Source organism: Diabrotica undecimpunctata, chromosome 2 (assembly GCF_040954645.1).
Source record: "Diabrotica undecimpunctata isolate CICGRU chromosome 2, icDiaUnde3, whole genome shotgun sequence".
NCBI classification, from domain to species: domain Eukaryota; kingdom Metazoa; phylum Arthropoda; class Insecta; order Coleoptera; family Chrysomelidae; genus Diabrotica; species Diabrotica undecimpunctata.
This window is the reverse complement of record NC_092804.1, coordinates 14,391,791-14,414,066: the sequence shown is the minus strand read 5'-3', so window position 1 is coordinate 14,414,066 and position 22,276 is coordinate 14,391,791. Positions and strand designations below refer to the sequence as shown.

General features: G+C 32.0%; 2 protein-coding genes across 3 annotated transcripts in view; one reads left to right on the top strand and one right to left on the bottom strand.

Moving 5' to 3' along the window:
• Window positions 1-4,802, top strand: part of LOC140434227 (uncharacterized) — a 144,133-nt gene extending 139,331 nt beyond the window's left edge. For both annotated transcript variants that reach the window (XM_072522326.1, XM_072522325.1), the window contains exon 7: window positions 1,734-4,802. In XM_072522326.1, the coding sequence (XP_072378427.1) occupies window positions 1,734-1,840 (107 nt within the window). In that variant the 3' untranslated portion in view covers window positions 1,841-4,802. The remainder of the gene's footprint in view (window positions 1-1,733) is intronic.
• A 3,725-nt stretch (window positions 4,803-8,527) lies between these two features.
• LOC140434225 (uncharacterized) lies at window positions 8,528-19,284 on the bottom strand. The gene is made up of 6 exons (XM_072522323.1): window positions 18,736-19,284; window positions 17,186-17,450; window positions 16,149-16,403; window positions 15,069-15,334; window positions 13,807-14,052; window positions 8,528-10,931 (listed from the first exon to the last, which is right to left on the bottom strand). Exons 1-6 carry the CDS (start codon window positions 19,143-19,145, stop codon window positions 10,565-10,567), a joined length of 1,809 nt encoding a protein of 602 aa, XP_072378424.1. The 5' UTR covers window positions 19,146-19,284; the 3' UTR covers window positions 8,528-10,564.
• Window positions 19,285-22,276: the final 2,992 nt, after the last annotated feature.

The following is a 22,276-nucleotide window of genomic DNA, read 5'->3' as shown; positions in this document are numbered from 1 at the left end:
GTAGAGTCGAGAATATTGCTAAAAACATCAAACAAGGTTTACTAACGCCGAAAATGGATGGAAGAGGACGTCATGTAAATCACAAAAAAAAATTTTCTAATGAGGACATCCTATTTCTTAAAGAATTTATTGAAAGACTCCCAAAATATGAGAGTCACTATTCCCGAAATTACAACTGTAATACGTATTTTATGACAATGGACTATACAATAGAGAAGTGCTATGAAGTTTATAAAATTGAATGTCTATCGCAAAATCAAGTCACCTAAATCAATCGCCTAAATCCGATACGTGCCATATATGTGATTCAATCTATGTTAGTATGAAAGAGGCTACAATACAAAGAAATGACGAACAAATTCAAGCGTTAAAATTGAAGCAAGAACTGCATCACAGGAAGGCTAAAGCTGGACAAGACGCGATAAAAAATGCAACAAAAAAATCACAAGAGAGCAATGAAACATATGCAATAACATTTGACCTTCAACAAGCACTTCCAACCCCCAAATTGTCTACTGGTCCTACATTTTATAGAAAGAAACTGTTTTTTTATAATCTGGGTATACACTCGTTGTATCCCTCACAGGGATACTTTTATTTATGGGATGAGTCAACCGCTGCTAGAGGTGCAGACGAGATCGGAAGCTGTCTGCTTAAACACTTCCAGATGCACAATATTAAAGGACATACGTTAATAGCTATCTCTGATAACTGCATCGGCCAAAATAAAAACTGGTCTTTGGTTGGAGTGTGGCTTCGTTTACTAGCTCTGGGAAATTTTAAGGAAATAATACATATTTTTCCACAGGTCGGACACACAATGTTACCATCAGACAGAGATTTTGCTGTTGTAGAAAAATACGTACGAGCTCATTGTCAATATGTATATTCTCCAGCTGAGTGGGAAAACATACTAAGAACATGCCAAAAGAAAAATCCATTCATCGTTTACAAGATGAATCAAGAAGATTTTTTAAAAGTGTCTGAAATGAGAAACTATTTTGTACAACCCAAGTCTACACCGGCTAATCCATGTAGTATTAGAAATGCTGTGCAAATGCGCTTCTCTGCTGAAAACTTTGAACAAATCGAAATCGCTGATACATACAATGGTGAGTTTAATTCATACCCAGTTCAAAAAAGAGGAAGAACTGGGATCCTACAAGAACATTTTATTCGAGATTTTCAGAAAAAATATGCTACACGGCTTGGTATTGAACCTAGTAAACTTGATCATGTACTTTCGTGTTTGGATTGGATTCCCAACGTTCATCACGAGTTTTACAGGTCATTATTTGTAAAGTCCCTGTAATGTTTTTCTTATTTCTATTATTGTTTCTTGTGTTTATTTCTAATCACATTTTTTAGTATATTTGTTTCATTTTTATATCCTATGTGCAGTTCAATAAACGTAAAAAATGGTATCTACAGTGTTTTTTATTCAAAGTATCGTTTTACTCGTAAATATAAAATTCGTTTTCAGCGGTGAAGTTAAAATAAGCTAGTTAGAAGATTAACGATTATACATGTAAAAATACTGCTATGACAAGTGTCATTGCAACAGAGCAATCAATCGATAAACTTTTAAGTTCCATTTCTGAACATTTGTAGAAATGTGACTTACCATTATCTTCACCCGAGCCCTTCAATTATATTTGTATCATGTACAATTGCTTTGTATTATTTTATTCGAACTCAAAAGGTATAAATCTAATCTCCATTTTGTTTTTTAGTGTACCCACAGAAACAACAGTACGCATATGGAGGTTACCCTGTTCCTCAACCTTACGCAGGACCGTACTACACCACCGGATCAGCGTACGGACCCTACAACTACTGACAAAGTGGAAACAAATCTCTAGAAAACAAACGAACAACTTGAAGAGACTGATGTCTTCGAATTACCTGTTTTGTATTTAAATACACAATTTAAATACAAAATATATTTGATATTTAAGATCATATTGTTACAACGAAACTTTTGCGAATCGTAGATAGTAAATATAATGCTTGTTGCAACCGATGTAAGAAATTCTAAACCTCTATTACTATATTTGGGTTGAATTTTTGTCTCAGGTTTGTCTCAGTATAGGTAACATTACTATATTTATTCGCAAAATTTTCTGGTACAGTAAAATGCTCAGGGTAAATTTTATTTTACCGTCTAGTATAATTCTTTTAATAAGATCTATTAAATATTTTTGTTAATAGTTAATTATGACGGCAATACGACAGTAGACACTGACTAATATTCAGAAAGATTTCACTACTGCCAATATTTATTGATTTATTTAATGTATTTTGAAGGAGAGAAAAGTCAAACTACGATCAGTATCTGAGTAGATATTACTCATAATTCCAGTGAAGATACTGATTAAAATGACTTGATATACAAAGACTTGATACTTAAATCCTTTGTATTCCATAAAAATTTAAGTTTCATATAATTCAGATCCAGAAATCAAAGATAATTTCCAACACTGAAACGCGTAACCTGACAGATCAGTAAAATTGTGACTACAGTCATTATAAAGCTTTGTTTTGGATTAATGCGAGATTAGCTAGCATCTATACAAGCATTTTTATTACATTGTACACTAAAATGACAGTAAATCTAAATATAGTTTATATTATATAAAAACTTCTGCCTGGGAACATTCAATTTTTAATAAAAAAAATATTTAAGTATAACGAAACGTAAACTATCATAAAGAATTAGCTACTCAAAACAGTTTGTTACAGTAATAATATTTCATTGAGTTTAATACATTTATTTAAACATACTTTTTAACAAAGTCTCCAAGAATCCATGTTCTACAAACGTTGACAAGTAGTGACAACTGACAAAGAGTCTCCATACATTGTGCCTAGAGCCCAGTGACCGTAATCATAACCTACTGATATGACATCTTTCCCCTTATTTGATAGTCCTTGAAACGCACTGGAGCCCTTTTGAGTCTAGCGCTAGTTCTATTTTCAGCATTCATCTGGGAGATTGAAGGTTCCTCTACTCCACAACTCTGATTCCCAGATGAGGAGTTTAATGATCTATCATTATGTGCAAAATCAGTATTCTTCTTAATTTCCGCTTTAACTAGGGAAGGCCTTAAGTGATAACTGTTTCACCTGACTTCCCCATTTTCTTTCTGCACTAAATAAGATCTGGGTGCCTCATCTACTTTTTCCAGAATTTTACCTGGTCTCCATTCTCTACCCTCTCTGACACCTACATTCTCCTTACCATTGAAAATGCTTCAACACCAAACTCACAATTTCTTACTTTATTTTTTAAATCTGTTAAAAAGTGGTCAAAAGGCTCTCCTTCTTCTTGAATGCGCTTATAAAACAAATATCTTTCATAAACCACGTTTTTTCTAGGGGTGACATAAGACTCAAATGCTTCCAATACCTCTGCTAGCTTTTCTTGTTGGACCTCGGTTAATTCCAAACTGTTATAAATCTCAATGCCTTCTTCTCCAATTAAATTGAGTAAAATTGCTACCTTAACTTCATCACTTTTACCACTTTTTCCTGATGCCATCAGATATATTTCAAAACTTTGCTTAAATCGTTTAAAATTTTCGGCCACATTGCCTTCAAATGATAATGGATTTGGTAACCTTGCTTCCATGATTTTCGTTTAATTTCCACTAGACTGCGCCACGTAATAATATTTCATTGAGTTTAATACATTTATTTAAACATACTTTTTAACAAAGTCTCCAAGAATCCATGTTCTACAAACGTTGACAAGTAGTGACAACTGACAAAGAGTCTCCATACATTGTGCCTAGAGCCCCGTGACCGTAATCATAACCTACTGATATGACAGTTACATATCTCTAATTCTCAAATCCAGTGGCATATTTAAAAACTCGCTTTCCTCCACTAGTTTTATACATTGGATAAATGATATATGATCATTTGTTTATAAGAAAAATTCTGAATATTAGCAATGTGTCTAGATATTTGATTATTTTATTTTTTCAAAATAAGCCAGTGACTGTAATGTGTTCCAGCCAACATAAAATTAGAATCAATAACATTTATTTGTCTTTCCACTAAATTCATTAGTTCAGAATCACTCTCAACTTGAAACAAAGCCGTAAAGATTTGCGCATGTGCAAACTTGCGCATTCGCAAATCTTTGAAAATTAATAATTCTATACCTTAGTTATGATGAAACTAATAAAGCTAGGAACTGATGATTCTTTTATTTAATAAGGTGAATACATACTAAACTTTAAGCTTAACAAACATGTTAACATAAGTAAAGAAAATTTCTCTTGGGTATTGCTTAATAATGTCTGAAAAAGCGCACATTTGCGCTTGCACTCAAGACATTGCACTAGCTTCCACTACTGTTTGCTTCATCCTCAAGATAAAAACGAGAAAGTAATGTGATATGTAGTGTGTTTTTGTTTATTTTGAAAAAGTGATAATTGTTAATGTTTATTGATGCCATCATGTTTGATATCACCTTAAAAACCCAGTAATTCAAGTTTTTGGTGCATTTATAACATACCAGTGTCTATTCCATAAATTTGACTCACTAGAATATTTACATAAAGATGGATAACCTGTTTTATATTTGGAATCTCTATCATTTAAGGCAATAAGAGAGCACTAAGGTGTATTCGTTTGAAAATTTGCTACCACAAGCCAAAACAGAAACAACGAAATAGAACTAATATCAAGTAATGCATAATGTCGGTACGTCATCCGTTGTATCTTTGCACATTCATGTTTATTAAATTTTAAGGAATTAAATCAAAATTATTCGAGTGTATTTGCCAGCAAAGTTTATGTGATTAATTAGAATATTAATTTCCGTTATTAGATTATAAATGAGTATTTACTACTACAAGCAATCGAACAATATCAAAGTTCCAGTATTAATCACTGTCCTTCATCATATTGGTGTCTTTGCGTGATATTTAGTGGACGGAAAGCAGCTTAATTTCATGGTTTTAGTTTTTATGAGTAGAAAAGAACTACATTAAATGTGCAAAGAATCAGCGAGCGAACCTTATTAAATGTGTTTATGTTTTTATTTTTCAGAACAATATCTCAAAATTGTTTTACCACAAACATCACCAGTGATTTAATTGATCTGACCGAGTGGGTTTTATTTTAAGTGCAATTTAAAGAAAATCCTTATTTTCAACAATTAAAACTACAGGTTCAGAATATACTTTCAAACAAACGTTACTTTTCCTATTCAACTTCTTCGTATGCTTTAAATATATGCTTTTTGTCTTATATATTTACAAGTTTTTCCCTCATTATGCTCAGTTAGAATCGTTCAAGGACTGTTATTGTGGCATTGTCGTGAATAATGTACATGCGCTATATTTATGCGCATGTCACTAACTGCGCAAATACACACCGCAAGTATTGCCAGCATGCCAGTAATCTTTTAAAATAATATTTTTTTTGTCTGTAACGTAGCTAAATAGAGAGATAATACTGCTTCGCTGATATTTTCTCTAGAAATTTAGTAACAGATGGTATATTTTACATCTTTGTATTCCAATTTATTTCTAAAAATATCTCATGAATTATCTTGCTTGACTAAACTTTTGATGTGCTTTAAGGCACCAAGCTGGCTAAATGTACGATAATAACGTTATTGAAATATATTTTTATGAACCTGGTAACGTAAATTATTATAATTATTATTAATATGTAAACATCTTGTATATATATTTTACTAGAATTAAGTATAGGTAAACTACAACCTTAAGATATTGTATAAAAAGTGACTGTACTCTGTCGTGAAGTAGGTATATACAACGAACAATTCTATACAATGATTAACAATAGTTATTTATATATTTTTTATATTTCTTTATATAAAATATTTTTAACAATTTAGGTAAGAATAAATAAAATAATGTTTTGATAATTCTGTGTTTTATTTCATGAATGTCTAAAGAATAAGGACAGAAGGGACATTTTTCATATTTGGTCCCGGTGAAGATAGCTTCAAAATAGTTGTCAATCGAGTTTCACAGAAGGAAATATTGCATTGGCAGTGTTGCCATGTCTTTATAATGTATATGTTATATACTTTAAATATAAAGAGAAAAAGCTTTTAAAAAGTACATATTTATTATATTAATTTATGGAACCTGCAATTTAATAATTTATAAAAAACACGAATGAATTAATATTTGTTTCTTTTAATATTTTCAGTTAATTATTAAAAAACAATTTTGCCATTTGCTCTTTGATAGGTTTGCGGATAGATTTGGCAATAGAGTCAAAATCCTTAAACCACCAGTTGCCAGATTATTATTATTATTATACATAAGCGAGGGCAGAGGAACTAAGTCCATATTATGCCCAAAAACAAAGAAATTTCATTAATAACCTACTAGTAAAAAACAAAAATTACAAATAAAAGAAATAAAATTACAATTTTTGGTTTAAAAGAAATACAATATTTTAACTATAATATAAAACGGTCAAGTCTGTTTTTGAACTAGAGGGGGCAGAGACAATGTTATCGTTAAGGTTATTCCAGCACTCAAAAACTCTACTTGGTAAAAAGTTCTGCTTTGATCTTGTAGAAAAAGTTTCTTCAGTTTGAGCTGATGACCTCTGAGGCGTTCATCTTGATTAATGATAAACATTTCATCGAGATTTCCAAAATTGAATTTTAATATTTTAAAAGTTGTAATTAAGGCTCCATGTTGTCGGCGAAGTTCAAAAGAAGTTAGGTTAGCCATACTAAGTCTTTCTGCATAAGAAGTTCTTCTCGGTCCCAAAGAAATTCGGGTGGCTTTTCTTTGGACGTTTTCCAATATAGTCTTGTCTCGAACCAGATCAAGATACCACGTTGGTCCAGCGTATTCAAGTATGGGTCTTACGTACAGAGTGTAAAGTTTACAGAATGATTGCATTGAAACTCTCGAAAAACACCTCCGAATAAGATACAGTCTGGAGTTCGCACGTTTACAAGTAGAGGTAATATGGTCGGACCAAGTTAGGCTGCTGTTTATGATAACACCAAGATCGTTATACGAAAACACAGAATCTAATGGCTGCCCGTTAACAAAGTACGGCACAAGTGGATTGCGACAGATGACTTTTTAACTTTATTATTTATACTGACTTTTTATTATTTACTTTTAAAAACTGTTTTAAAACCATTTACGTTTTCTTTTTTAGCAATTCTAAAGTATCTATTAATTTTTAAATATCTTTGGTTGCTAGCTTTTGGTTGCATATGTTTCATTTGTAATCTAAATTTTAACACTGCCAAACACCAACATTTCGTTCTGTCAAACTCATTTGAAGCTATCTTCACTGGGACCAAATGTGAAAAATGTCCGAGAGAAGAATAAAATAATAAGGACTGTGGATCTTTCCCTTGCATCATTAATACCTGACGATAATTTTTTAAACACCCTCATGATGTCCAATCTGTGAGAAGATTTACTGTATTTACTGTGTATTTATAAAAAATAGTAAGTTGTTCATCAAATTATTCTGCTTAATAGGAAAAACACGATTTTATGGTTTCAGCCAGTGGCGGTCCGTGAAGTAGTGCTATAGAGCCATGGCACTACCTTATTTTTAATGCAGAAATATGTTTTGTATCTTTAAAACGTCTTAATGCCTGTTAATTTTTTTGTGTTTATTTCTATTTAATTTCATATATTATATAAAATCTGGCAACAGTGTGCGTAATACAATATACACCATCCACGGCGGAGGTTATTCGACGGGATAATCCATAGCACACTCCCACCATCTGTGGGATAATTTTGTGCCATTATCATACTGGCGAGTATGAAAAGAGAAAGATTTTACGAGCATTTCCATGTAAGTGACACAGATAGAGCTATATTGAACTTTTAATAATACGGTAAATGAGAATCTTTTCAAAAGACAAATGTTCACTTGACCATATTAAATATCTGACAATGGCTAAATCGATGTTTGAATCCATCAGTGACATTCTGAATTATATTAAGAGTGATGTTCAAAATTTATTCTCTAATACATTGTTTCAACTCTTCGATCTATTTGAACAGACTTTGCATTTTAAAAAATTCCACAACTAAAAGTCTAATGGAATTAATTCCGGAGAACGAGGTGGATATTCAATAAACCCTCTTCTATACATCCACTTATATTTCTTGAAGATAATTCCGCATATCATCCTAGAATGAGTCGGTGTAGCATATCGTTGAAACCAGATGTTATTAGATGGTACATCTGGATCGTCTTCATTAGGAAATATGACCACTAAGGCTACGATAAGATCAAGATGTAAAAAGCCTAAGTAAACATCTTCATTTAAATTGTCACCAAAAAAATATAGGTCTACTAATCCGATTTCCACCAATCGCTGCCCAAAAATGAACTTTTTATGGCACTATTATATGACCTTGTTGAACCCAATGTGGGTTTTCCGGACTCTAAAACCACGTATTTTGCTTATTAACGATGACGTATCTGATTTATGTTTGCCGGACTTTTTGGTTTTGAAATAAAAATAAGTTGCGATCTTTTTTGTCTATATTAAACTCTATAAATTACAGTACGACAGTCATGGAAATTTAAGTTACACAAAAAACACATTCGATAAGTTATGTACATATAAAATTAATTTAATCCAATCCAAAAGCATTTGGCATTTTTTAATTGCATTGTTTTTTGCATTTTTTTTTATTTTTTATAACTATTTAAACATTGAGATAAATGTGTATTTAGACGCACTCACATTTTAAGTCGTTTTGTGCTGTCATAGAAATGACAAAGCAGTGCGATGTTGCCGGTATCACAATTTTTCCCTTATAATCACTCAAATTTTTTATATATAATTTAAATTCATAATTATTCTGTTCATTTATATGTATAAACAATTACAAAACTTATAAGCAGATACAATAAAAAAATCAACAGCACATTCAAGTGTACAGTCAGACAACAACTAATTTCTAAAGATTGCGAACGGACCTCATGTGGGTGCACAAGAACTAACTCTTGCGTATACAGTTGCTATCGCGTGATGTCACGTGGAAATAATGTCTTTATCAACTAACATAATTTTGTACGTATACATACATAACAAGTCTTTACCACTTTAATATTGTCATTACTCGCATCCCATGCGCCATCGTTCGTGTTGTCATCTACTTTCCATTTCCATGTGAATGGTCGAGATCCATTTTTTTCCTTGGACTTCCTTACTTGTTTCTTTGTGTTGGTTGTCCAGGTCCAAGATTTTGATAATATTCTTTCTTTATTCATTCGCCGTAGATGGCCTTACAAGTTAAACTCTTTTTCAGCTATATCATCTATTATCCCTATTATTAAAAATCTGTACCAGTCCAATATAGCAACAGTACGACTAGATCAGAAGTTCTCAAACCATTTCAAGACCGATAGAGGTGTTAGACAAGAATGCGTGTTCTCACCGGAATTATTCAACATTTATAGTGAACATGTCATGAGGATGGCGTAGTGGGACGCGAGGGGACGTGGGACGTCCCACGAGGACGGATTTGCAGGATTACATGCCTTTGATTTTGTCGTCTTCCAAGACTAGGTCACATATTTCATCTGTTACCACTGAAAGATATTTACATTCACCTCATATTCTTCTTGCAGTTTTCTTACCATAGAGCTAAGATCGTAGCTGTCTTCGGCAATTACTACCTGGTCATCCGCAAAGAAAAGTGTATATAGCGTGTTTTCTTCCACCGTTATTCCCATGTTTCTACATTTTTTTACCCATTTCACTAAGGATCTGTCCAAATAGATTTTAAATAAGGTGGGTGACAGACAGCAGCCTTGTCTTAGTCCCTTTGTTGGTTGAAAAGGAGAGGTGATTTCTTGTCCCATTTTAATTCTTGCAAAGTCTTGTTCGTAATATTTTTGAGTCGCGTTAATAAGAATTGGGTTTATTTTCAAGTTACCCATACAACATAATGAAACATAATGGAATTATTCATAAATATGCAGCTCCTTTTCATCCAGCTACAAATGGTCAGGGAGAACGTTATGTGCAGATTTTAATAAAGCTTTAAGAGCTACGAGTTTAGAGGGAAAGGATAGAGAACATGAACTTTGCAAATTACTGCTATAATATAGGAAGGTCCCACATTCTTTAACAGGAAAAATGTCCCTGGAGATGCTCTGAGAACGAAAGTACTTGGTTAAGTTTTAATAAAGAACTGTGATCGATATCTGCCTTTTATTTGTAAAACTCATATATTCGAACTGCAACCATATCTTCTTTAACAATTTAATTAAACCAGCAACGCTAAAATGGGTTCATAAAAGGTGGCGTTTGCTATACACATTTATCCCTTTTTACATTACTAATTAATGCAGCATAATTTACAGTGATGATTTAGGTATGTTGTAATGAGTGAGTACCCGCTTGATACCCGACCAAGGGGCACCTCACTTCACGAAAACATCCGAGTATAAGCCGCCTAAACTTACAAAAACAAGCATCAAAAATGAATTAGGAATGAACAAATAAATTCTTAAAATACAAAATTCACTGTTACCTAAACCTACTCAATACTCTAAGCAAAATCTACTGTACAGCCTCGACTAGATTGGAATTTTCACTATCACTAGCAATACTTTTATCAACAACCACGCTCTCTTTTTCACTGCTAATATTCATATCTTCATTCTTCGACTCTTCTTCATCGTATTCATTCATAATATTTTCTTGGTGATGTATTTCGGCGAAGTGATCGAGAAGTAACTCCCTCGTCTTAAACGATTCGTCGCAAAAATCGCAATCGTGTTCTTCTTCCGTGACTTTTTGGTGTTTGCCCATTTTCATGTGTTTTTCTTTGGTTTTTTTGTGTTTGAAACGTTTCTTGCATATATCACATTGAAAGGGTTTAACGTTGGAATGTCTGTACATGTGAGCTTTCAGATACTGCTTGAGCCTGAAAATAATTTCCTTCTTAGATAAATATAATAAATAGAAAGAGCAGTTTAGTATTAATTATTTAAGTAAAAGATATTGTACAGCTGGTTCCTAAAAAAACTGATTCGACTGAAACCGACTCTTAAAGCCTATTTTGTAGAAAATTGAGCAGTGTATTTTGAAGGATAAATACTTATTATTTACATACTGTCACTGTCACTGTCACTGCCAAATCTTAAAATTTGTCAGATAACTTATTCTGTTGTTTAACCTCAAAAAACGGCTCCACAAGCTAGCAAAGAACTGAAACGAAGAATTATAACGAAATTAGCAGAACAACAGTTTTTAATATTAATAAAAGATGGAGAGAACAAGAAACTCTCGAAAGAAAGCAAGATTCTGGAAGACCAAAAATATCTACCGCTCATGAAGATCGTACGCTTTTGGAGAGATTAGAAGAGAATCCTTTTGAAGATGCGAAAACTACAAGAATTATGTCACAGTTTCCGGGACGAAAGACAACAACTTGGCGCAGAATTAAAGCATCGCGTCTTAGGTACCGAACTGCAGCAAAAAAATAAGCCCTTACACCACAACAGAAGCAATCAAGACTTATATTTGCTTTAAACCATCAAACATTTTTCAATCTTCTAAAAAGGGCAAAATTGGGGTGTATAGACTAGATAATAATAGATTATCTCTACAAATCCCTATGCAATATTCTACGAGACACTTTTAAAAATTCAGATTCGATCTTGTCAAATGCAACAGCCTCCTAGAAGATATAAACAGCACAGAGAAACAAAAAGAAATTATAGAGAACTACCATCAAGGGAAGACTAACCACAGAGGAAGTAACGAAACCGAAGCTCAAATAAGAAAACGCTACTACTGGCCTACGCTAAAGAAAGACATCGAAGAAGTTATCAATCTTTGTGATACGTGCCAAGCTAACAAGTATGACAGAAATCCAATTAAGCCGAAATTTATGGTAACACCAACTCCAACGAAACCGTTAGAAATCATTCATATGGACACATTCCAAGCTAACGGACAAAAATTCCTTACAATAATTGATGCATTCTCGAAATATGGCCAAGCATATCCTATAGAAGGATCCAACGCAATAAATGTCCTTAATGCCTTCATGTTCTTTATATCCGACCATGGACTCCCACACATGATAATCGCAGATAGTGGAACCGAATTTAAGAACGGCGTTGTTCAGGAATTTGTCAATACACACAAAATTTCGATTCACTACACAACACCAGATAATCCACAATCGAACGGAATGATAGAACATTTTCACTCTACAATTTTGGAACACCTACGAATACTTAGAGAAAAAAGGAAGACTCTGGGTATTAAAGAACATATGTTATATGCATATAGTGGGCCTGCGTAGCGCAAGCGGTAGGATGCTTGCCTCGCAAGCCGGTGGTCCGGGGTTCGAATCCCACCGCCGGCAAGAACATCTAGACATTTTAAAAATGTCTATAGGCCCCAGGTCGACTCAGCCTGAATAAAAATGAGTACCTTGGGTAAAACCAGGGGTAATAATAGACGGTTGAAGCGTAGCACTGGCCATGTTACCTTCCTTGTATACCGTAGGCCCTAGATATAGCAGACTACCCTGCTATACTCCCAAAGCCGCGACAGCGGTATAAAACGGGAGACTATTATATTATGTTATATGCTATTTTAGGATACAACAATTCCATTCATTCATCAACTAAACAAAAGCCAATCGAAATTCTCAATGGCCATATCGATCCTCAGGATCCATTTGACATCGATATTAACAGAACCCTAATAAATAACTATACACAGAGCCACAGATTAAAGACAAAAAAATCTACAGTGAAATAAACAAAAAGCTACAAGAAACCAAACAGAAAAATATTGAAAAAATAAATCAAAAAAGACAAACACCAATAACTTATAAACCCAGCACAAAAGTTTACACTAGAAAAACAGTAAAAAGAAACAAACTTCTTCCGAGATTTTCTTCCCGCATTGTGAAAAATAACAATCCCGTAACAATAGACACTCAAGATACGTCGATACACAAAAAGAACATCAAACACCAACCAAAGATTAACGCTAACGTCGTCTATTGTACAGATTATTATTCTTTTATTGGACATATTAATATTGTGCATATATTTACAAACTGCAGTTATTACAAAAAAGGGGTGCGACAGGAATGTATAATGTTCCAATTATTATCTAATCTAATAAAGGCTTGGATGACACGTCACACGGTAATGCAATGTATCTGGGAAGATAACTTCTAGCGCCATCTAGGAGAGAAACCTTATCTTCAATCTTAATCAATCCGTTATCGTTGGATATTTACGTAACGCAAAAAAAAAACAAACATATTGCTTATTAGAAAGCATTAAATTGATTCAACAGTTTTCTTACATACTATTTTGGAGTATTTTAATTTGGTTTTTTGTTAATTTTTAGTTATTGACATTTGACACTTTATTGCCGAGCTGCTGTCAACAGAATTAGTATAGACGGTTCATAAGACCAGCTATGATGTACGGAACTAAATATTGAGCATTTAAAATAAATAACGAATGTATATGAGTAAAGTGGCTAAATCTGCATCTGTATCTTGTCTTATAAAATATGTCTATGGACACAATTATCTAGACAATAACCTAGAATTATATTGACACAGAACATAACAATAGACAGAAGTGATTATAAGTGATTAGTCCTACTAGTTACATTAATCAACTATTGACAACACTGTTCTATTTTCTTATTTAACTCATACTGTACGAAAACATGAGATGCACTATAAGTACAAAAAGGTTAGCTGACGATAACTTTTCATGTAGTTTTTCGAATACTTCAACAAAAACGAGAATACTTACTTAAACTTTTGGAGACATATATGACATTCGTGATTTTCTCCAGTTGTATGACTCAAACTGTGCGTATAAAGCCTACGTGTCGTCTTGAACGTTTTAGCGCAAATTTCACACTGGTATCTTCTTTCTTCGGAATGTGTAGCGAGGTGATTCTTGAGACTAGTTTTACTGGCAAAATAGTTTTGACAAATGTCGCATTTGAAATTTTTTGCACCTGAATGTGTGACGTTGTGAGTTTCTAGATTATACCTAAAATAAAAAAAAATATCACAACTTATTTTAATTTTCATAATCTACATAATTTGTTTGTTCTGTTACAGTTTGCTGCTTTTTCAACTGAATCAAAGGAATAATTATTTACTAGGTAATTATAATTATTTTTAGATTGTGATATGTTCTTTCTTCTTCTGAAGAAGAAGTAATATGGGGATGTAGTTGAAAAATCTTTTGAAGATCAGGCAAGAAGTTGACATAGCACTCGTACCTCAGATTCACCTGATCTATGGCACACTATTGAGCAAAATAAAGCAATTCGTTTTCAAAGAAACATATAATTTTGATGATGGATATCTACCAGGATATCTATCTGAAGTTGAAGATCTACCAATGCAGGTTGTGTCCTACCAGACCACAATTTGTTTCAATCCAACACTATTGTGAATGCAACTGGTAATATTCTCGACTTGGTGCTGGTTGATGATGCTGATGTAACTGTGTCCAGGGCAGATGAAGCTCTTTTGAGGGAGGGTATGCATCACCCACCCCTGGAATTTAAGATAAAGATGACCAAAAGGTGCCCCAATTATAATGGTTTGTTTAGTGATGTTTTCTATGGGGACTTTAAGTTGGTTGACTATGTGAAAATAACTGATTTTTTGTCACAGTTCTGTTGGGATAATTTATTTTTAGAAAAACAATTGAAGCAAATTGTAAATATTTTTTAGAATATAGTTTACTTAGCTATAGAATTATTTATCCCCCCAAAAAGGTATTCAAAATGTAGATTCCCTTCTTGGTTCTCTTCAGAGTTAAAGGACCTGATGAGAAAAATAAAGCTCACAAAAAATATCCTTATAGGGAATATTCCACAATTTTACTTTAAAATAAGTTTATTCTAACGTTTCAGTTTCCACTTCGGAAATCGTTCTCCAAATAAAAAACATTGTTTTGTGTTTCAATTTGTTTCAAGAACTATTGAGAACATTTTGAGAAGTGTTTTCTAGTCATTACTTAGGAGCAGATGAAGCAACTGAATAAAAACTTACCTGGAAGAAAATACTTTGTCACAAAAAGTGCATTTGAAACATTTGTCGTGAGTTTTAACGTGGTTCCTAAGTAAAGAATTATTTATAAACTCCTTTCCACAAATGTGACATTTCTTCTTTTCTCCGTCTTGCTTGTGCTGAAGTCTAATATGCTCGGCGAGATTTTTTGCTTTATCAAAAACTTTCTGACAGTATTCACATTCAAACGTCTTTTGTTCATTGTGCTGTTTGCAATGTTTGTTAAATAGGAATCTATCATAAAACACCTGAAATAGAAAAACCTGCTTTATTGAAGAAAGAGATTATACAGGGTAAAACACTATCAATGGAACAGTGAAAATTTGAATATTTTTGTCATGTTAGTAGTTTGTATATTGATAAAAACACGATTTTAAAATTCTAATAAACCTCTCAGTTTACTGTTTCCTCGAAGAAGAAAGGGTTTATTACATAATTAGGTAAGTACGAAAGACACCACCCCAAATGTATAAGGACCAGTTACATTTGACTCTTCATAATTATTTGCTGTGGAGTAAAATTGGAAGTTGGAATTCATCTCCGAATTAAACAAACTCAAAAACATTTCTTTGTACAATTATTTTTTGTAATATGCCAATTCACATAAAGCTACCTTTCTTTAAAAATTATTCGCTGTCAATTATTGGTGAAATTTTCTGAATAGATCTACAACTAATGTCTTGCTCTCTTAAAATATTTCGGATACTTGCATGAGGATGCTCAGTAATGGCCACTAAAACATTTAATTGTGGTTCTTCTATTATAAGCGTTTTTGTTATTTAGTATTATATAAAAAACTGAAAAATTGTGATTGAAGCTATCCATTACATTTTGAAATGCTCTCTTATTCAGTTGTAGATGATCTGGATATCGCTTATGATAGACTCTTGCTGCAAATAAACAGTTCTTATTACATTCATCTAACATTCATACTATGTGTACCAGTCATTATTTAATATATTTTTCTAAATGTTCCAAGCAATATTAAAAATTGTCAAAATGAAAAGATGTAGACTGCAGATTATAGTGTAGCTTGTGACTTTCAAAAACATACATACATACCTCTTTACATTGTGTACATGTATTAGGAACATGCGCCCTTTTAATATGCCTCTTGATCCTGTACATTGACGGATAAATCTTTCCGCAGTATTCACAAGGGAACTGCAGTTCTTTGTGAGTACTCAAATGACTTTCTAATCCGCGCTCCGTTTTAAAAGGTTTATTGCACAAGTCGCATTTAATCTCCTCTTTTGTAGCATGCTCAGACATATGTTCTTTGTGTTCCGCTTCTTTTTGAGACTTAAAACCACAAACCTAAAAAATATTTATTAATATGAAACATTTTAGCATATGTGAAAAATTTTTAGTTTATAATTTAAAGAAATTTACTAATAGTAGCACATTATCAATTTGGTCATAATATTACTTTATTACTGGAGGAAACTTTTGTTATACAAATATATTCTTTTTCCTTCTATTCTAATTAACATTAGCTTATTAGCATTGCTGTTACATTAGTAAGCTGCACATGTACTCAAAGGATAAATTTGTATAAAAGCCATTGTACAACTTTTTCATTCTCAACTATTATCACTGCATTTCCAATTAGTCACAATTAAGTGCTTTGACGTCTTAAGCCAATAAAACAGTTGTAGGCTGGTTTATTATACTCAAACTACTTGTTTTTTCAGTTATTTGTATTTGTTATTCATCCAAACATGACCTGCCTGATCTAAACTCTTGTTCTTCAACTTCTATGTAAATCAGACTATTGACTTTATTGATTATATACTTTGTTATAAGTATGAATATAGTGTTTGGTAAGTTTACACCTGTGTAAGTGGAAGGTATTTCTTATAGCCCTTTTTAAACCCTTTTGAGATTTCATGGTGATACAATATCTTCTATGTTATTATTATCAATTTTTGCACTAAACTTTCTACTCTGTAATTCACTAATTCGTTTTGTTTTCCTATTCTTTAACTTATGAACAAGTTGTTTTAAGACAGATATTTCAATTATAAAATTATCATTATAACAATCAGTACATCAAAAATTAATTACATAGAGAAGACAAATTTATAACAATAGCTTACCTTACATTTTAAGTCATCAATAACTTTTTCAGAATGAACCAACCGGTGGCTTCGAAGAGAACCACTACTTTTAAAATGCTTGTCACATTGATTGCATTTGTAGATTTCGTCCTTATTGTGGCATCTTTTGTGTAAACTGAGATGATTTTTTGATAAAAAATATTTTTCACACTCGTCACATTTGTAAGGTTTAAAACCAAGATGTTTATTTACATGTTCTTCTAATAATGAAAGGCTCTTCAATACTTTGTTGCATATATGACATCTAAAATAAAAAGTAAGCACATTATATCAGTAATATTAAAATGGTTTAAGGAAGGTTATTCTTCAATACAGCAGATTGCTCAATACATGTTAAGGAGACAAAAGTTTATTAGAATGTCAACACAAGTGGATCAATATAAGTTTATGTAATTGTCTTGATATATGATACAAAGTATGCATGAAATAATTAAAGCAATTATACTATTTCATCCAAATAATATAGTTTCCTATTTTGAATGCAGAAATTTCTTGATTTCGACATTCTTATTACTTTCCTTTTTATTTGAGGAACCCTTCTTATTTTAGGAATATTATCTGTTACTGTGATAAGTTTTTTAAGCCTTTTTAAAATGGTTTTGGTTGCTTCATGATTTCATCCCATTCTTAAGGTATAATCAGTAGGTACATGATTGACTTAACAAATCCAGTCATCTTTGAACAAATTTTCATCCATAATCTACACTTTTTAAGTACAATTATTTTTCTGTTTATGCCATGATACTATGAATAACAAGATAGGATCTTCCCGTAGCACAAAATCGGTCGTGTTCGCGCATGCCGTCATTGGAGACCAGAATTTGAATTCTTGTTAAAGTTAAATGGGATTTTTATACATTCTGTGATGAAATTATTCGATTAGCAAAATAATAATATTAAAAAAAGGTTTAATAATTACAATAATCGTACACAAAAGGATATCTCCAAACTATTTATTAAAGATTATTTATTGACACATACAAAAAACTGACATTACGAACGTGCAGGTCTCCAATTACGTCACGACTTATGCGCAATATCTTATCTTCTTAATCATAGTATCATGGTTTATGCATAAGGCACATTTAGTTGTACATTTAACTTGAATGAATCCTGAAAGACCTTTAATTTTAACACTACAAAAAGACCTTCATAGACATTTGTTATTATGACAGGAATTAGAATATTTTTTAATGAAAAGACAGATTAGACTGTTTCACAAAATTTTCTAAGATGAATTGCTCAGCAGAGCAGTTACAAACCAGAGAGCAAATAGAAATAACTGACATGTGGATTTTATTAAATTTATATATGATAAGTAATGCCCTATACTAATTGGAATAGCTGAAGTTTCAAGGGTTGGCTATTATTAATTAAAGGGACAAAGCCTTCTTATGATAAAAATGAAGGCATTAATTTATTCTTAAAACCATAAAAGTAAGAACAACAAATAGCATGTACACCTGAAATAATACACAGAAAATAAGCAATCATTTTCCAAGTATCAGCTATACAAATTAAAACCTTACCTTCTTTTCTCAATGTAATGATTTTTTCTGTGAACTTTAAATTCTTCATATTTTACGAAAATTGTATCACATAGCTGACATTTGTAGGTAGTCGTTTCATTTACAATAACAGTCATATCATTATTTATGCCTTTAAGTTCATCGGAAGAAACAATTAAATTATCATCTTCAAAAGAAGAGTTGTCTTCTTTTACCTTAATATCTAGGGGTTCTGATTTGACTTCCGTTTCTAACTGATATTCGCTATTGAGTATTTCATTTTGTTCTTCTTTTATTATTGGTGTAAAATCTATATCCATATTAACATCATTTTCCTGTTTAATACAGGAGTTTGGTGGTATAACTTCTTCAGGTTCATCTTTTATAGTTATTGACTCGCTATTCAGTTCCGGTTTAATTTCTACCTGCATGTTGAATTAAACTAAACTTTATTTCAGTTAAGTTATTAGGTATTTAATAAAATTTAGAGTTTTGTAAATCTTTTTTAAACATTTTTATTATTTTTGTTAAATTGCATTTCCTAATGTCACTAATTTATTTGTGTCAACACTGTCAATTCAAACAAGATTGACATCACAAATTGACATTGAACACAGCACATTCTCACCCAGCAGTGCCAGTCCCGTGTTAACGAGTAAAACGTCGATTGGCGCATCGCCTAGTGTCAGGGTGCGTAACTATATTCGAGTTCTCTAACAACCGTGCCGCCGACTACTGTCAAAATAGATAACTAATACTATTAATATCAAACATTTGAATAAATTAGTTTAAAACTGGTATATATTTCATCAAATTTTAAAAATAATGAGTTTGTTGTCTTTCAACTAGGGGTCTTTTAAAATTCCCTATCAAATTTACAATTTGAGAACGCGAATATATACATGGCGATAAATTCAAAAGGCACGTAAAATTAAAGTAAGGGAAAATCAATATAATCCTAAAATAACCTTATTCTATATATGTATATATTTTTCGTATACTATTTGAGTTTTCTTGTTATGTTGAGATTATATTCTATAAAATATAGAATAAAACTTTATTTATAACAATGTTACAACTTACAAGAAATGTTATATGTGTTACAAGAAATAATAATACAAGCAAAGTTGAGTATAATTTATTGTTCTTAATGTTGTGACAAGAACTTGTCAGTATTTAAATAATTGTTTTGTTATCGTAATCTCAAGTTTTATATGAATACAAGTCTGATCTTGGTCTTCTTACCTAGTCGTGGTAAAAACAAACTTTGATTATATCCTCATCTTTAAAATGACTAGCGCATACATGAAAATTGTTATAAATAGTTTCTGTTTTCTCTAATTTAGGGCTCTTAATAGCATTCACCCATATATAAAACATATCCACATAATTTCGTGGAACTGGAAAACGGTATCGTCGAAAACTATACCACCACTTTGCACTATATTTATGAAAAAAAAAAACAAATAAAAATATGACTTATTCTTCTCAACGGAATGAAGCACAAACCATACATAGTAGGTATTGTATGGTTTGTGGAAGGAAGACTTTAAATTTAAAGTGACAACGAACAATGCGCAGGAACATGGAGGTAAGATGATTTCTTACGTCCATGCCCAGGAAAGAGACTAGCACTGCTACCAAACGGAAGGGTGCACAAATAAAAACGTGCGTTGACCTTGGCTATCTTTGTCACCAATTCAATTTATCTCTGGACATTGAAGAAATCTTCAGTCAAAGACAAGGAAAAGGAGTAATTGACTAGTCCGAAGTTAGCAACATTAGCAAGAAATATTTCAAAAATCATAGACGGCGAAATTATTTAATCATAATAGGTTTTAAAATTTATTTAAATTATTATCGTAAATTACTTATAATAAACTAATATTAACACTAATTAAACCTATATGTTCTATATTTTTTAGATTTGGGGGAGTTTTTACGTTAATATTCTTACATAATTATATTTCTCCAGAGTTTATATACTTGGACTTTTCAATTTAATTGTATTTTTCTGTACAATAAAACACCACTCTCTTCCTTCCATTGCATTCTTATATATTCCGATTGACCTAATATCGATTCTCGATACATAAAACTATTGTTTTTTATATTTTTTCACTCTACAGATCCTAAGTAGTTAAAAATAATCGTTGAACACTTTAAAACAGTTTTCTGTTTTCTTTTATTTTTTCGCCTACATATACTTTCCTTCTCATCTTTACGATGATCTCACAGATCATAGTAACTTCTAACCTTTTTACATCCACTATCTGATTTTTTACTTCAATATTCTGCACAAACATCTAATGTCGTTGATTTTCAGTCTATTACTTTGCAATTCTTACATCCATGTATATTTTCGTACCTTAGCAACAAATAATCTATTTGAGAATGATTTTAACCACTTTTTTTATGTGATAAATTGACTTTCTCTCTTTTGGAAGACTTTATTATCAATTGGCATGTCGGGGCTACTGCTAGATAAAGTTTATTACCTACAGCATTAGTTCTCTTTCCAAACACCTGTTCTATGTAACGCTTGACATTCTTTTTTGACTTAATTTACTATTTTTATAAGGAATTAACCACGATTTTAGTTTAAACTATGATTATTTTCACGTTTCAATTCCCACTTTAGAAATTTTTTTCAAAATATTAATATTTATTTTAATACGTTTCGGTTTCCACGTCGAAATCGTCCTCAAATTATAAATTTCCATATTTTCGCCGGGTGATTTCCAAAGTCATTCGAAAAAAACCGAATCGAAATGTCAAAATAAACATATTTCTAACTGAAATTATTGGTCTTCATCAGATGGTAGGTACTCACTACCAGAAGACTGAAATGGTTCTGTGTCATAGTTCTCTAGATAGTCTAGATCAACGGACTGCTGAGTTTGTGCAATTTTTTTCCCAATTCAGCCAAAAATTTGTCCCTAGTAGGAAAAGAAAAAGAGTATGAGAATTTTTTATTTTGAAAAATTTTAACAAAAAAGTACCTGGTATCACTTGCTGATGTATTTCCTTTAAAAAAGTTTTTGGGATCGGGATTGAACCAAAACAATGTCTCACACAAACTGTAAATGGTCTGGAACGACCATGGAACATAAAAATTGACAGATCTTGGACTACTGACTCGGGCTTCGGATTATCTTGGATGACAACAAACTGAAATCTTCAAAACTCGGCCTCTCAAACGCTCCTAGTTAAAACCATGTTGTCATTTCCATGACAAAAACGAATAACAAAAAAACAATAACAGATTTAAAAAAGAAAAATCCGGACTAAACAATGAACTGACCACTTTAACGATTCATCGTAGAGTGGTGTAATTCTCTTCCCCGCAATACTTTCTCACCAACCTAAGTGGATATTTATTTGACGCGCAATATTACGCGGCATCACGATCAAAGAAATACAATTAAAATTATTATATACGGACCAGAAATGTTTATATTATCAATCCCAACGACGCAAAAGGATTGAGAAAATATTTCGGTGTTTTAATACATACAGGGTTGTTTGAAATGCTACAGTTTCAGTGTTACAGAAAATATAA

Coding starts and splice junctions, on each gene's coding strand:
- LOC140434225 (XM_072522323.1), bottom strand. CDS start 19,145: ATGCAGGTAGAAATTAAACCGGAACTGAATAGCGAGTCAATAACTATA. Junction 15,335..16,148: donor CATGTACACAATGTAAAGAG/GTATGTATGTAT, acceptor TTTCTATTTCAG/GTGTTTTATGATAGATTCCT. Junction 10,932..13,806: donor ATATGTCTCCAAAAGTTTAA/GTAAGTATTCTC, acceptor AATTATTTTCAG/GCTCAAGCAGTATCTGAAAG.